Source organism: Eretmochelys imbricata, chromosome 3 (genome assembly GCF_965152235.1).
Source record: "Eretmochelys imbricata isolate rEreImb1 chromosome 3, rEreImb1.hap1, whole genome shotgun sequence".
NCBI classification, from domain to species: domain Eukaryota; kingdom Metazoa; phylum Chordata; order Testudines; family Cheloniidae; genus Eretmochelys; species Eretmochelys imbricata.
The window spans coordinates 204,899,283-204,913,187 of NC_135574.1; the positions used below are offsets into that span (position 1 = coordinate 204,899,283).

Sequence of the window (13,905 nt, forward strand, 5' to 3'; positions counted from 1 at the left end):
ACCCAAACTTGAGACAGGAAACCCCATCCCAAATCTAACTGATGGGAAAGAGCATTGGACAGCTGTAGCTTTTACCATAGGAAGAAGCTGAGGACAGAGACCCTATATGGTTTAGGCTGATCAGTGATCTGGGCAGAAGAAACAGACAGGATCCTGTAACCAAATTGTACTCACGCCAGAGCCTGAGAGAAATGCTCATCACCATGGTGATGAGCAATGCTACTGCAACGGTGTTTACTATTTTGACATGAACCAACTGGATAAAACCCACCAGATCTAGACAATTACTGACACCACTGATTCACTTAGACCTACAGTTTTAAGTATTAGTTCTTGCTAAAGATTATCCCACCTCTTTCCTGGGTAAGCAAAGAGGCCAGTGTAGTGTTTTCTTAAATCCACAGCAGGAACCCACGCAGGAGAGGACTGGAGAAAGGTTTAGACCAAACCACTACTGAAAAGCAGAGATACACTGGGGGTAGTGCTATTGGCCCTCTTCCCAGGAAACCTCTTGGACAAGGTCAGAAGCAAGCAACTTCAGCTCTTACCAGAGCCAGACACTAGCCAATTAAACAGGTGGCAAAACATCTGCAGCTAGATGAACTGTGGCTACAGGAGGTGTAGTGGATACGCCTTAGTGTTTTACTGATGACAGGTGTGTAATGAAACCCTGAGTTTATAAGAAGTGTAAAGCAGGCTTTGAGAGACTACTCAGCCTCTACATTCATAAGCCAGCACCAACCAGGCAAGTCTATTTTCCTTCTTTAAAAAGAAGGTGTACACAGATGTATACTTTGCCCATTTTAGGACTTGGCTTATCCTTTCCTATACCCCCCTCCCAGCAGTGCTACACCTACTTAACCCATCCTGTCAGGCTGCAAACTCTTCAGGGCAAAACCCTGTCTTAAGGCAGCACCTGGAACAAGGCCGCAGTCCTGCTATAGGACAAGCAACAGAGCAGATCCACTGGACTGCCTGTTGGGTTAGATTCCACCCATCTTGGAAAGGTGAAAGGACTAATGCTGGACGGAGGCAGGGACACAAGAACAGGATGTAGCAACTGAGCAGGGGGAGGAGGAGTGTGGCTAGTTATATGGTTACCAAACTGCTTTTTAGACAGGGCCACACTTTTACTGCCCAGCTAAAATGATCCTGCTTAGGTCATGTGGTGACTGATTAATTTAAAGCTACTGGATTGGAACTCTTGAGACCTGGGTTCCTCTTCCCATCTCTGCCACTTGCCTGTTGGAGGACAGTGGGCAAGGCGTATCATAGCTCCATGCCTTAGTTTCCCCATCTGTAAAATGGGGACAGTGATATTGCTCTTTTGTAAAGAGCACTTGGAGCACTCTGATGAAAAGCACTACACAAGCACAAAGAATACGGTGAAATAATGAAATTCAGCTGTTTACAGAAGGCTGTCCCATGAGAGATCAGTTTGCCTATGCTTGCATTAACAATACCCAGTCCACCTGCCATCCTGAGCATACCAAGATGTTAAGGAATACTTGTGGCACCTTAGAGGCTAACAAATTTGAGCATAAGCGTAGCTCACAAAAGCTTATGCTCAAATAAATTTGTTAGTCTCTACAGTGCCACAAGTACTCCTTTTCTTTTTGCGGATACAGACTAACATGGCTGCTACTCTGAAACCTACCAAGATGTTGTATTTCTTTATGACAGCCAACCTGAGCTCAGCTACCTGTTAGAGGAAAGGAAAGTGCCAGGATGCAAAGTACAGCAAGAAAGCAGATCTTCAAGGCAGGAGGTCAAGTCTACCAGCCATTTTAGTTCAAGAGTCTCAAAAAAACCCTTCAGGTTTCCTATTGGATTGCATTGTGCAACATTTTGTAAAAATCTTAGTTTGTAAAAAGGTAATCAGACCATAAGCAGCTGTACCAATTTCAGTCTTGTTGTTGCCTTCTAATTGCAACAATCTCAGGTTAGAATGATATTCAGTGTATAACAGCTTTTCATGATATGAAAACAATTTTCCCCTAAACTACTTGGGGGGTTTAAATCCCATATACAAATGGTCTATTATACAAGGCCATTTAGTTTATAGAAACACACTTCACAGTATTAGACATCTTTATTTTTGCTGAGTGTACAAATACTGAATGTAGTTATAGAAATCCAAAATACACTGTAGTAGAAATCTATGAAGTGGAATGTATTTTACCTTATAAAATTGCTTAAGAATGTACATAAGACCCTCCCAAATATGAACTTCTTTGACATGGTTTAGGCTAGAGACAGATTGCAATACCACCTTGATTTCATTCACGTGTCACTCTTGGAAAGAATTGCCCCTTTTTATCATTAGAAAACTGGTCAACATTCTGGAATCTAGTACTTGTACTTTTTTGCTTACCTTGAGATATTAACTCTCAACAAGAAATTAGCTACATCCAAGTAATTCATATGCAATTCAGATTTCATTTCTACCCTGGAAGCCAATACATTGGCATCAACATGATTAAGTATTAGTCAAACAAAATGTTTGAAACAGTGTATTTATATATTTTAACCTAATGAAGTCAAGCTAAATATAAATTTTCCCATGGTTGTTGAGTGCAACTGATGCTGTTTTCACATTAAGGCGCTTTAGTTGTTCTTGAACAAGTCAATGCAGCTTTGCAGGAGAGAGACACTGTTCTGGAAGGGAAGACAGTTAATTCTGAGTGAGAAGCATGGGATCAAAAACAGGCACCAAATCAATTCTCACTCCAGAAACAAGTGAACTTAGCAGTTTTGATGTTCTCAGAAATGGAAAAGCTGAATTTTCTGTACTTTGTCTGAAAGCTACATTTAGTATCATCACTACAAAGACCACTAGAAGGATGCTAAAGTTGCACAGACAAGCAATCAAGTTAGGAAGTACCAAAAGTAAGGTTGCTTGTGCAATGTTAATTCTGCCCCTTGAAGTGTGCATATATAGTCCTTAATTATGAGACCACATACTATCCTCCTCCACCCACAGGGCCCATCTCATTCAGTGCTCACTATAAAACAAGTATTTCCAAGATCTTCTGTGCAACTTGTGAGAGGAGGTACCATCCCCATTTTACAGCTGGGGAATGGAGGGGCAGGGAGATTCAAGGCCAGGATTTGCAAGTGTCCACTAACTGTGGGTGCCTGAATGATTAATGCCCTACATGAGATACCCGCAGTCTGATTATTCAGAGGTACTGAGCATTTGCAGCTCCCATGGACTATTTGGAGGTCTGAGTGCTGAGGTGTCTCAAGTTGGGCTCTCAGAAGACGAGGAACACAGTGGCCACCTCTGAATTTAAGTGATTGGGCAGCAGCACAGAGTCTGTGGAAGAGACCCAGGAGAACTGGGTCCTATCTTCTTCCTGTAGCATTCTCTACACCTTTCAATTACTCCAGCAAATGAGGCAGGGGTCCTTCAAGCAGCCTCATTATCCGCACTGGGTATTCAATACCTGAGCATCCTCCATCCTGCACACAGAATAAGGCAGAGGCCTGTTGCATACTAACTTTTTCAATCATGTAATTAAAGACTATCATACACACAGGGGCCAAACCAATCTGGCTTTTCCTAGTTTTAGGACTTGACTCAAACTGAATTTTTCAAAAGGTTTAAAAATGTAATTTCTTAGCTTTTCAAAGGAAAGAACAATCCTCTAATGTGCAACCAGAGTAAAAAGAAATTTCATCAGGGAAAAGGTTTGTCAGTTTACGTGGTCCCAGACGTGGCATTGCAGCCATGCACTTTCTACATTAGGGAAAGAGCGCGCTTACCTTTGCATGCTTGATTTCCAGCTCAGCCATTTCAATTAGATTTTTACGAAAGGCTGCTATTCTCTTCCGCTTGAAGCTGATCAGTTCTACAAACACAGGAGGGTGGGAATATATGAACATTAAATTCTGGAGAAGCAGGGAACATAAGGACCTGCCCTGTACTCCCCACCCTCACTGCACACGGTATCAGTCTGCCAAACTCAGGGTTTTTATTGGCCAAGTTTACTTTCTTATGGTTGCAAGTCAAGCCATCCTAGTGTGATTCAGACTACAAGCAGCATTCAGCACTCAGAACAAGTTTGATACCCCTGCCTAGCTCCTCCTCTGAAGGATAGTGTGCCCAGGGAATTGAAGTTCTGGAGAGTAGACCCAAGGAATAGCCCTACAGCCTCGTTTCCTCCTAGAAGGAGAGTATAAAAGCAATAGAGTGGCACCTGTACAACAGCCCAAGGAGACTGACTCTAGGATTGTACCACAGGAAAAAGGGAACTGCCCCCATTTAAACCCTGCTTAACGTGGGGCTGACTCCACATGTAAGGAATCAGCAGAGGGAAAGTGTCGCTTACCTGATCTAGGAAGGTACTTGGAATGGCTGGCAGACAATGGGTCACACCTCTCTGCATGGAGGTAGGTCAGGCAAGAGGGACTACCCATTGCTGGACTGCCAGACATTCTAAAAGCACAAGAGAACCCACCACGAAGCATGGAGCCCCCCCCAAACACAGCACCCACTAGACAGCGCTTCGTTCACCTCATCTGCTTACGTATTTGCATCCCTTCCCTCATCCCTTGCGTGCTTAGCCCTAGATTAAGCTGTCTGGAGTAGGAACCTAACATCTTTGCAGAATCCCTAGCATACACAAAAGATTGGGGAAATAAATGAAAGGATTAAGTTAGAGAGACATTGACTAGATACTCTAGATAGTCCAGCAGAAAGGGGAGTCAACTGGTTTCTGCTTTAAGAAAAGCACACTACTCTAGACTTATGTACATACTCCTAAATAGCAGTGGTTGAATGCAATGTGCAGTAGGTTATTAGAGTAGCCAGAGTTTTAGTCATTCATGCTGCAGTACTACAGGAACTTTTATGCAAAGTTAGTACTTTGCAACGTGCTTAGAGATCCTTAACTGATTTTTATGAAAGTCAAGGCTTTTTTCTGTCAGACTCTTCAGAAGAGTTACTCCAGATGTGACATTTCAGTCCTGTACTCCTGACGTGGCATGTGCAGTTCTCTGACTGTATTATTTGGCCACAAGAGAAGCTGCAGTCATGTACATTTACATTCTGGCCAACAGCATGTGCGTTCCCAGATCACTCCTGCCCTTGTGCAAAAGGTATACAGATGGTCCCGTGAGGGGATAGCTGACCTGTAAGCTCTGCCCTAGAATGCCCCTCCTAGCCAGAAGAACAGCCTTGGGAGCAGGGATTGTTGGGACCAAGACCACTTTCCTCTTGCATGTTTTACTAGCGTGCTTGGACTCTGATCAGAAAAGTTTCACCTTGTTTTCCATTAGATACCTCTCACACCAGACGGCTATGACTCAAATAATGCTCTAAATGGACCACTGATCTACACCCATTCGGGCATCTTGACTTCGCATAGCTGAAGGGATTTAGTTCCAAAGTTACCCTTGGGGGAGGGAGATAGCAAGAACAAAAAGCTTCAACCCAAAAGAAAAACAGGACCATAAAAGCAGCATAAGAACAGGCCCGTTCCTTCTTCAGTATTACAATGATCTGCTGAGTTTGAAGAACACCAGATGACTGAACATTTAATTGAGGTCACCAATTATTAAAAAGGAATATTTTGGGATGCTGAGACTTGTCCATGTGATGTAAAACTAGTTCACTTCACTATCTTACTCAGAAAGCCTGCTAGTCTAGAGAGAAGAGTTAGGAGAAATGGGACTTCTGAGTGAGCTGTGGACCACAGTGCTCTGTGGAGTTACTATGGAGAAATTCCCTCTAAGAGGCCTTGGAAGGATGCAGAGGATCAATGGAATTTAGTGCGTGGTAATGATGTTTGCACCTTCCTTTGCAGACTCTGAAAGCTTCTCAAACTTCTGACAGCAGTCTTGCTGATGTGCTTCTGCCAGTCTGACATCTTTACTTTTCAATCTAGCTTTGTCCAGGGCTTTGTTTGAATTTTCATAGTCTGCAAGACTCCGGGTACGTCTGTATAGGAGATCCTTTAAAAAAATAAATAAAAAAAGAGTAGTCAGATGTTACTCTTATTTATATCAACAGCATCTAGAGAAATTGGTTCTGGATTCTGTGCTTTGGTTACAGAGCAAGGCAAGCAATAAGCCTCACACAAACTGTACTTATAAGCCAGCAGAGCACTTATCCTACCTCTTTTTCTTCAAAGCACATAAAAGACTGAAAGTAGCTTTGCAGTTCAAGAGCAGATATTTATGGACGCCTACAGTAGATGCTCCAGGAGAGTCACTTTACACTTATTTTAAAATGTTAAGCTACTGTCCCTCTCTCCTTCATCCTAACCAATTTTATCCACATCTTAAGAACCTTGGGGTTGCCTTTCCTTCCTTACAAGCATCCATATCTTGGATAGAATTCTGCTCAAGGAGGATTAGGCAGGACTTTCTGAAGCCATTAATGTCACTCCTTAAGCACCTAGAGATACACTAGCACTGTATTTAAACTAATCTAGAAATACTTTACAGAACACTATTTTGTACAACAGAATTGTTATAAGGCAACAACAATGCCCTGTAAAACTACAAAGGATACTGAGGCCAGAGTGGCTAGAGTGTTTGAATTGCACTTCTCTGAATGAGCCAATGGAGTAACATTCATTATACTCCACACACACCATGGTACAAGCCTGACGCAAACCACCAGCTATACTAGGGTTTCTATCTTCTCCAGCCCAGTGTGGCACCCTCTTTCATAAAATCACCTGTATGATCAGAATGGAACACTGACCAGCAATAAAGTTTGCTCTCAAAGGTACATGGAAGGTCCCACCATAAACCTGATCTAATGGAATCTGAACTCTACACCAAATCCATGACAAAGCAATGAGAAGTGGTAGGAGGCAGGTGCCATTTTTAATCTTAAACATGAAGGGTGTGGTTTTTGAAAGAACTCAGTGCTGAGTTAGTCTCTCCCGAGGGCAGATTGGAAGAGGCCCTGGAGGTTTTTCGCCTTCCTCTGTAGCATGGGACACGGGTCACTTGCTGGAGGATTCTCTACTCCTTGAAGTCTTTAAACCACGATTTGAGGACTTCAGTAGCACAGACATAGGTGAGAGGTTTATTGCAGTAGTGGGTGGGTGAAATTCTGTGGCCTGCGTTGTGCAGGAGGTCAGACTAGATGATCATAATGGTCCCTTCTGACCTAAATATCTATGAATCTATGAACTCTGTGGGTTTACCATTACTTGAATGGGAGCAGGATTAGGACTACACTTAAGCACTTCTGAAAGTCCCACCCTAGAGCTTTATGGAAGTGGTGACAGCTCATGGTAGGTCTACACAGCAAAGAAACCCATGGCTGGCACAGGCCAGCCAATTCAGGCTCACAGGGCTCTTCTATTGCTGTGTAGGTTTCCAGCCCAAGTCTAGAAGTCAAGTTCTAGGACCCTCCCATCACAAAGGGTCCTAAAGCTTGGGCTCCAGCCCAAGCCTGGAAATCTACACAGCAATGAAAGAGCCCTGCAGCTTGAGCCCTGCATGCCTGAGTCAGCTAGCACAGGCCAGACAGAGGTTTTTTTTCTTTGCTGTGTAGACATACCCTCAGGGGACTTAGAGCATAAAAACAGTCATGCTGAGTCAGACTAATGATCCGTCGAGCCCAGTATCCTGTCTTCTGACAGTGGCCAATGCCAAATGCTTCCAAGGGAATGGATGGCAATCGAATGATCCATCCTGTCATCCAGTCCCACCATGTGTCAGTCAAAAGCTTAGGGGAAGATTGTAACAGCCTTTTGTCATGAAAGCACACTGAATATCCAACCTGAGATTGTTGCAATTAAAGGCAAAAAACAAGACTCAAGTTGGTACAGCTGCTTATGGTCTGATCATCTTACAAACTAAGATTTAAAAAAAAATGTTGCAAAACACAATCCAAAAGGAAACCTGAAGGATTTTTTTTTTTGGAGACAAACTAAAATGGCTGGTAGACTTGACCTCCTACCTTGAAGATCTGTTCTCTTACATTAAGTGGTTAAAAAAAAAGGGAGAGAGTTTTGACTTCTTGAGAGTCTCCCCATCTGACTGCAATTGCTAAACTATGTAAGCTGTCAGCTAGCAGCCCCTTGGTTTTGGAGGGAGGAGTGGCAGCTTGTCAAGGGTCCCCTCACTTTGCTCTGAACTTCCCTACTCGATTCCTCTGGATTAAAGCCCAGAAAACATGCACAGCATGTCTATTTTTCCAGGCACAAGGGTGGGGACATGGAGAGACACTCAGGCTGTATTCCTTGTTGTGGGGTTTTTTTGGAAAAATGTATGCACAAGCTCATGTCCTAAATAGCAAGTTAATAATTAAGTTACTAAGCTCAGTGAATAATACAGGACGAGCTTTAGTAGAAGTGGCTCACCTTTGCTGCTTCTATGTTGAGCATGTAGTATCTTAACAGTTCAGACAGCTTTAAGTCTTCGTCTGACGACACACGACTCTCTACCTTCTACAGAAGAAAGGAGTAGATAGGAATGATGTAACAAGAGACAACAAAACCTAGATTTACAGCTCTTCAAAGAAGCTCTTACCCTCAGTTTTTCAAAGAGCTCAGCAACTTTCAACAAGTACCTAAACAGAAAAGAAAAAAGCACAAAGGACAAAATCATTTTATTTATACTTCATGGAAATCTGTAATGTAGCACTTAACACCAGATTAGTTACCATTAGAGCAGAAACCTACACAAGTTTGTATACTGGTATGGTGCAGGTTTAGACAAGTCCTTATTTGAATGAGGAAATTCAAGTACAGGTAAGAAAATGCATCAGGACTGAAAATGAAGACATTGTGATAATATGGCAAGGAGCTTTTAGCTTTAACCTACTTATGAGAATCTACCCAACTTGTAAGCTTTGTTCCAATGGGCTTGTCTTTATGCTCTAGAGCCACAAAGAAGAGTTTAACAATGCTTACAGGACACCACTTTGACGTGGATATTTTGCATTGCGCCACACTTACTTATGCAAGTCCTTCAGGCCTCGTAAACATAACTAACTGTTCTCTCCCAGAGAAAGCTGGCCTGATAAATTAACAAATCGCTGACTTGCATTGAGAAAAGAGCCTCGGTATAGACATAATTATAAGTCAGTCAGTGTTTGTCCAAACCCACAAACGCCCAATGAATGGTATCGGTGTATTCTGGGAAGATACCGATAGCTATCCCAGGCACCTTAACAGCATATAGGAAGTCTCACATTGTGGCTGCTCCTCTAGATGTCTTAAGGGCCATGTACTCTAGTGCGATGTACTCAGGAGCTAGGAAGAAGGAAGACTGGCCAACCTGTTTACATGTAGTCAGGGTCCCTTCTACACTAAAAATTCTGACATCACCAGAAGACAGTCATGTGTCAGACTACAGGCTCCAGGCAAAGGACATACATAGTGAGTTGCCACCATGAGTATTGGCCATGTGTGGACACATGCCACATTTACAGGCAAGCTTGTCATGCACAGGGTACAAACTTAGTTATGTTAGACAGGGCTTCTATAACATTTTGTATAATGCATACAAAAGGGGAAATGACTGCGTAGGAAGGAGTACTGCAGAAAGGGATCTGGGGGTCATAGTGGATCACAAGGTATGAGTCAACACTGTTGAAAAGAAAAAACCCACCACACACAAACATCATTCTGGCATGTATTAGCAGGAGTACTGTAAGCAAGACACAAGTAATTCTTCCGCTCTACTCTGCTGATTAGGCTGCAACTGGAGTATTGTGTCCAGTTCTGGGCACTGCATTTCAGGAAAGATGTAGACAAATTGGAGAAAGTCCAGGAAAGAGCAACAAAAACGATTAAAGGTCTAGAAAACATGACCGATGAGGGAAGACTGAAAAAACTGGATTTGTTTAATCTGGAGAAGAGAAGACAGGGGACAGTTTTCGAGTACATAAAAAGTTGTTACAAGGAGGAGGGAGAAAAATTGTTCTTAACATCCAAGGATAGGACAAGAAGCAATGGGCTTAAATTGCAGCAAGGGTGGTGTAGGTTGGACATTAGGAAAAAAAAACCTTCTTGTCAGAGTAGTTAAGCACTGGAATAGATTGCCTAGGGAGGTGGTAGAATCGCCATCATTGGGGATTTTTAAGAGCAGGTTGGACAAACACCTATCGGGGATGGTCTAGATAATACTTAGTCCTGCCTTGAGTGCAGGGGACTGGCCTAGATGACCTCTCGAAGTCCCTTCCAGTTCTATGATTCTAGAAGACTAAAACTTGGTAAGACATCCTATGCACCAAGAGTCCAAATCTGCTGGATTCAACTAGGATTCTATTTAAAAACATTAAGTGGAACTGGATATGCAGCTAAAAAAAAAGTTAAGTGTGCCATATTGATAGCACCATTAAAAAAACAGAAATAAAAACACTAGAGATATTAATTACCAAGGAGGGGACCTCAGACAAAGCCAGGGTTCAGTTTATTGTGTAACAATTACAATTAGAGTGCTGCACACAGAAGTCCAAGATCAGGTATTCACGGAATTAGCGGGTTTGCTTACTTTTTAGTGACTGTGGGCTCTTCTAAAGCCAGGCTGTTCAAGCAAGCTGAAGTGTGGATATAGTCATCTGCAACATCTGCAGGAACAAGGACAAGGCTTTCAGTTTTGTCTCTAGTGACATACACGGAGATTACCTAGAAAAGGTTTGTATAAATAAAGTTCACTTTTATGGGATCTTGTCATCTTATCTGCTTTTGTGCATGCATCCTTGATTCTGTTGTAGTAGTTTACAAGAAAAATCTTCTCTTGCTCAAAGAAGTCATCCACCTCCTGAAAAGAGAATATGATCTGTTAGACCAATGGCACGGCTAGAGCAGGAGCATCTCCTTCATTTACCAATGAGTTCGGTAAGAGACTTTAAACCTTAGCCCCTATGTAGTGAATCTTGTCATTAAGTGTGGCTACACATTTCTAGCCTCCCCTTCATAGTATACACAATGAAACAGCCAAAGCTGCTTAAAAAAGAAGTTTCCTTTTTATGCAGAAGTGATGAGGGACCCCCCTCTCCATTGTTTGCTCTCCCCCACCCTCACTCACTGGGCTGGGGTTCATGAGGGGGTGCAGGCTCTGGGCTGGGGGGTTTGCAGTGTGGGAGGGGGCTCTGGGCTGAGCGTGTTGGTGCAGGAGGGGGTGCAGGCTCTGGGAGGGGGCACAGGGCTGGGGTGCTACTCCCCCTGGGTGGCACTTTGGGTCGCTCCCTGCCTACCCCACGCTGCTCCTGGAAGGGGCTAAAGGGCCCCTGGCCCTGCCACTTTCTGCAGACACCTCTCCCAGAGCTCCCATTGGCTGGGAATGGGAAACTGTAGCCAATGGGAGCTGCAGGAGCGGCACTTGCAGGCAGGAGCAGCATGTGGAGACCCCTGCTTCCCTACCTCACCCACCAGGGCCTGTGCTGGCTGCTTCCAGGAGAAGCATGGGGCCACGGCAGGCAGGGAGTCTGCCTTAGCAGCAGCCCCACTGCACTGCCATGGCCAGAGCTCATGATCAACTGGGAGAGTCCCCAGGATTGACCAGTTGATTGCAATCAATGGATTGGTGACCACTGTTCTAATGGAATGCAGCTATCATGAGAGGTTGTGTTGTGGCTTGGCAGGGCAAGGCTGTCCTTCAGGTACCAGCCATCATCCCCATGTAGAGTTTTGCAAACGAAGATTGGAAACTAATTTACCCATGGAAGACCAGGTCAACTTTGTTTAGTCAGAAGCAGTGAGTCCAGGAGAACAGATTTCAGACCATCTTAATCAGAAAGAGCAGAGCAGATCCCTTCAGTGGAGCTTATTACAGTGAGCAAGAAGGGAGCACTTCCAAAGAACTTGCTAAACAGCACCACGGTGTCCTTCCCAGGACACATCTTCAGCTGGCAGTTCTTTATGCTGGTTCAAATCTCAGCCAAATCCCTGGATAGCTGGGAGGTGCTACGTGCTTGTGATATAAAGAGGATCCAACTGGTGCCCTCCATCTTGCTGCCATTGTAGGCCACTATTTAGTGTGTGTGTGTGTGTGTGTGTGTGTGTGTGTGTGTGTGTGTGTGATGCAACTGCTCAGAGTCAGCACTTGGAGAGGAGCAGGTGACCACCACAAGTCTGGCTGTACACACAGGAGAATCAGTGAAGCTATCCCAATCATCCCACTAACCCTTGCTGTGTTTGAGGTGGGACATTACGATTCCATGGCAGTCTATATTTAATGTTGTGGAGAAGTCCAGCAATTTGAGTGCTGCTGAATGGCCTTTGGACAAGGCCAAAAGGAGGAGGAAAATCAGTGCCACCAACATCATTTGTTCCTGGTCTGAGACCAGACTGGTGATGAGATTATCTGGCATACTGGTAGTAGTTATGGCAAATTGAAGGCAGCCCTTGGAAATTCTTTACTAGCTTTCTCTGGAGTTTAGATACTGGGCTGTAACTAGAGATTGAGTTGAGTTACAGTGTAATACTTGCTGGTGTTCCTAAATCTGGGGAAAGAGGAGATTACCCTTCTCAAAGTACTAGCACTTCCTACAGCATGAATGGGTTGAATCAGAGAGGAAAGGAGTTCATACCAGTGCACAGTCCCTGGTACCACAACAGGCTGTCTTGTATGTTTTGCTGAAACGATTCCCAACAGCCCTTCAGTGGGGTGTACTGGTTTCTGGAGCTGATTGGAGGTATTCCAGTACTATTAGATATGCAGAAGTTTCAGCAGACCACCACCACATTTCTGCCCAAGAGTTAACTACTCAGAGCAGTTTCTTTAGCAGGGTATTACTAGGTGACTCTTCACTGTGTACTGAAACTTTAGATATTTTGAGGGGGAAAAAAACAAAAACAAAAACCCTGACTCCTTAGATGCCCAGTTGCAGTATTTATATCCTTGGAGCCCAGGGATTTGTTGCTTTCATCCCCACCTTGCCAGTCACGTACTTCCTCTATGCAGGCAGGTTTTACCTATTCAGACACAATCAAGGGCTCTCAACTCTGCAATGGATTGGCTTAACTGATCCTTCAGACTGGATAGCAAATACGAGGTAGGTAAGTTATTGAGTATACTCTTGACAAAGTAGGTTTCTCCTAGCACCAGGAATAAAGCAATCCTACATAGTAGAAAGCAAGAGTGAAAAGGTATCAGATGGTTGTTGGAAGGGGAGCAAATCTTACCTTCACACCAGAGAAGAGGACTTCATCAGCACTCTTCACCATACTTTTTAAAAAGCCACCAAACATTTCTTTTGTATTTTTTCTCCGAACGCTTAGCTAAAACACAACACGATAAGAGATTGTTTTAGGGGAGTAATAAGTAGTTCATTGACAAGCTTCAAGTTCAATATTGTATTGCTGTGGTCACTGCACCATACAAAGTGATGTTTGTACTGCACTAAGTTCTAAGTATATTTTAAAGTGATTGAATTTCAAGTTTCTTCTAGAATTTCTGTTTTCAAGTTGTAGCACCAGAGAGGTCTTCTTGTAATGGAGACTATTGCTGGAAACATGGGAGTTAAATTGGTCTTTGTGCTGAATTTGTTTATGAACAAGGTATTATAAACAGTCTTTTCCATAGCTGCAGGTACATTCAAAATGCACCTTACTTCAATAGCTTGTATTTATATCCCTCCAAATAAAGAGGGAATATACAAAGCAGAGATGCTGTGTAATGGGCATGTTACACAGGAGCCCCTACAGCTGGAGAAAGACATACGGTTTGAGGTGCACAGGCTTTTCTGAAGCTGAATTTTATCAGGGTAGATAAAAATATTTTTTTAAATTTAAAGTACATTTTTCTTTAAAAATAATCCTATTTAAAATTAGTTCTGAATTATGATAACCTATGTTAAGACCTGTAATTACTGTAATGCTTAAAACCAAGAATATTTGAGAAGTATGTTTGCTGCTGAAGTCTCAAAGGAAGTCACTGGCTAAGCACCTGGAATCAAAGTTTGTTAAAGGGCTAAACCAGCTTAAC

General features: G+C 43.2%; 1 protein-coding gene across 1 annotated transcript in view; it reads right to left on the reverse strand.

Annotated features, from left to right (window-relative positions):
- Positions 1–2,073: 2,073 nt before the first annotated feature.
- Positions 2,074–13,905, reverse strand: part of SNX5 (sorting nexin 5) — a 37,596-nt gene continuing 25,764 nt past the window's right edge. Inside the window, exons 6-13 of the mRNA XM_077814131.1 lie at positions 13,104–13,199; positions 10,632–10,737; positions 10,468–10,543; positions 8,500–8,539; positions 8,331–8,417; positions 5,799–5,958; positions 3,769–3,854; positions 2,074–2,658 (exon numbers count right to left, since the gene is read on the reverse strand). Of these exons, the coding sequence (XP_077670257.1) occupies positions 2,608–2,658; positions 3,769–3,854; positions 5,799–5,958; positions 8,331–8,417; positions 8,500–8,539; positions 10,468–10,543; positions 10,632–10,737; positions 13,104–13,199 (702 nt within the window). The 3' untranslated portion in view covers positions 2,074–2,607. The remainder of the gene's footprint in view (positions 2,659–3,768; positions 3,855–5,798; positions 5,959–8,330; positions 8,418–8,499; positions 8,540–10,467; positions 10,544–10,631; positions 10,738–13,103; positions 13,200–13,905) is intronic.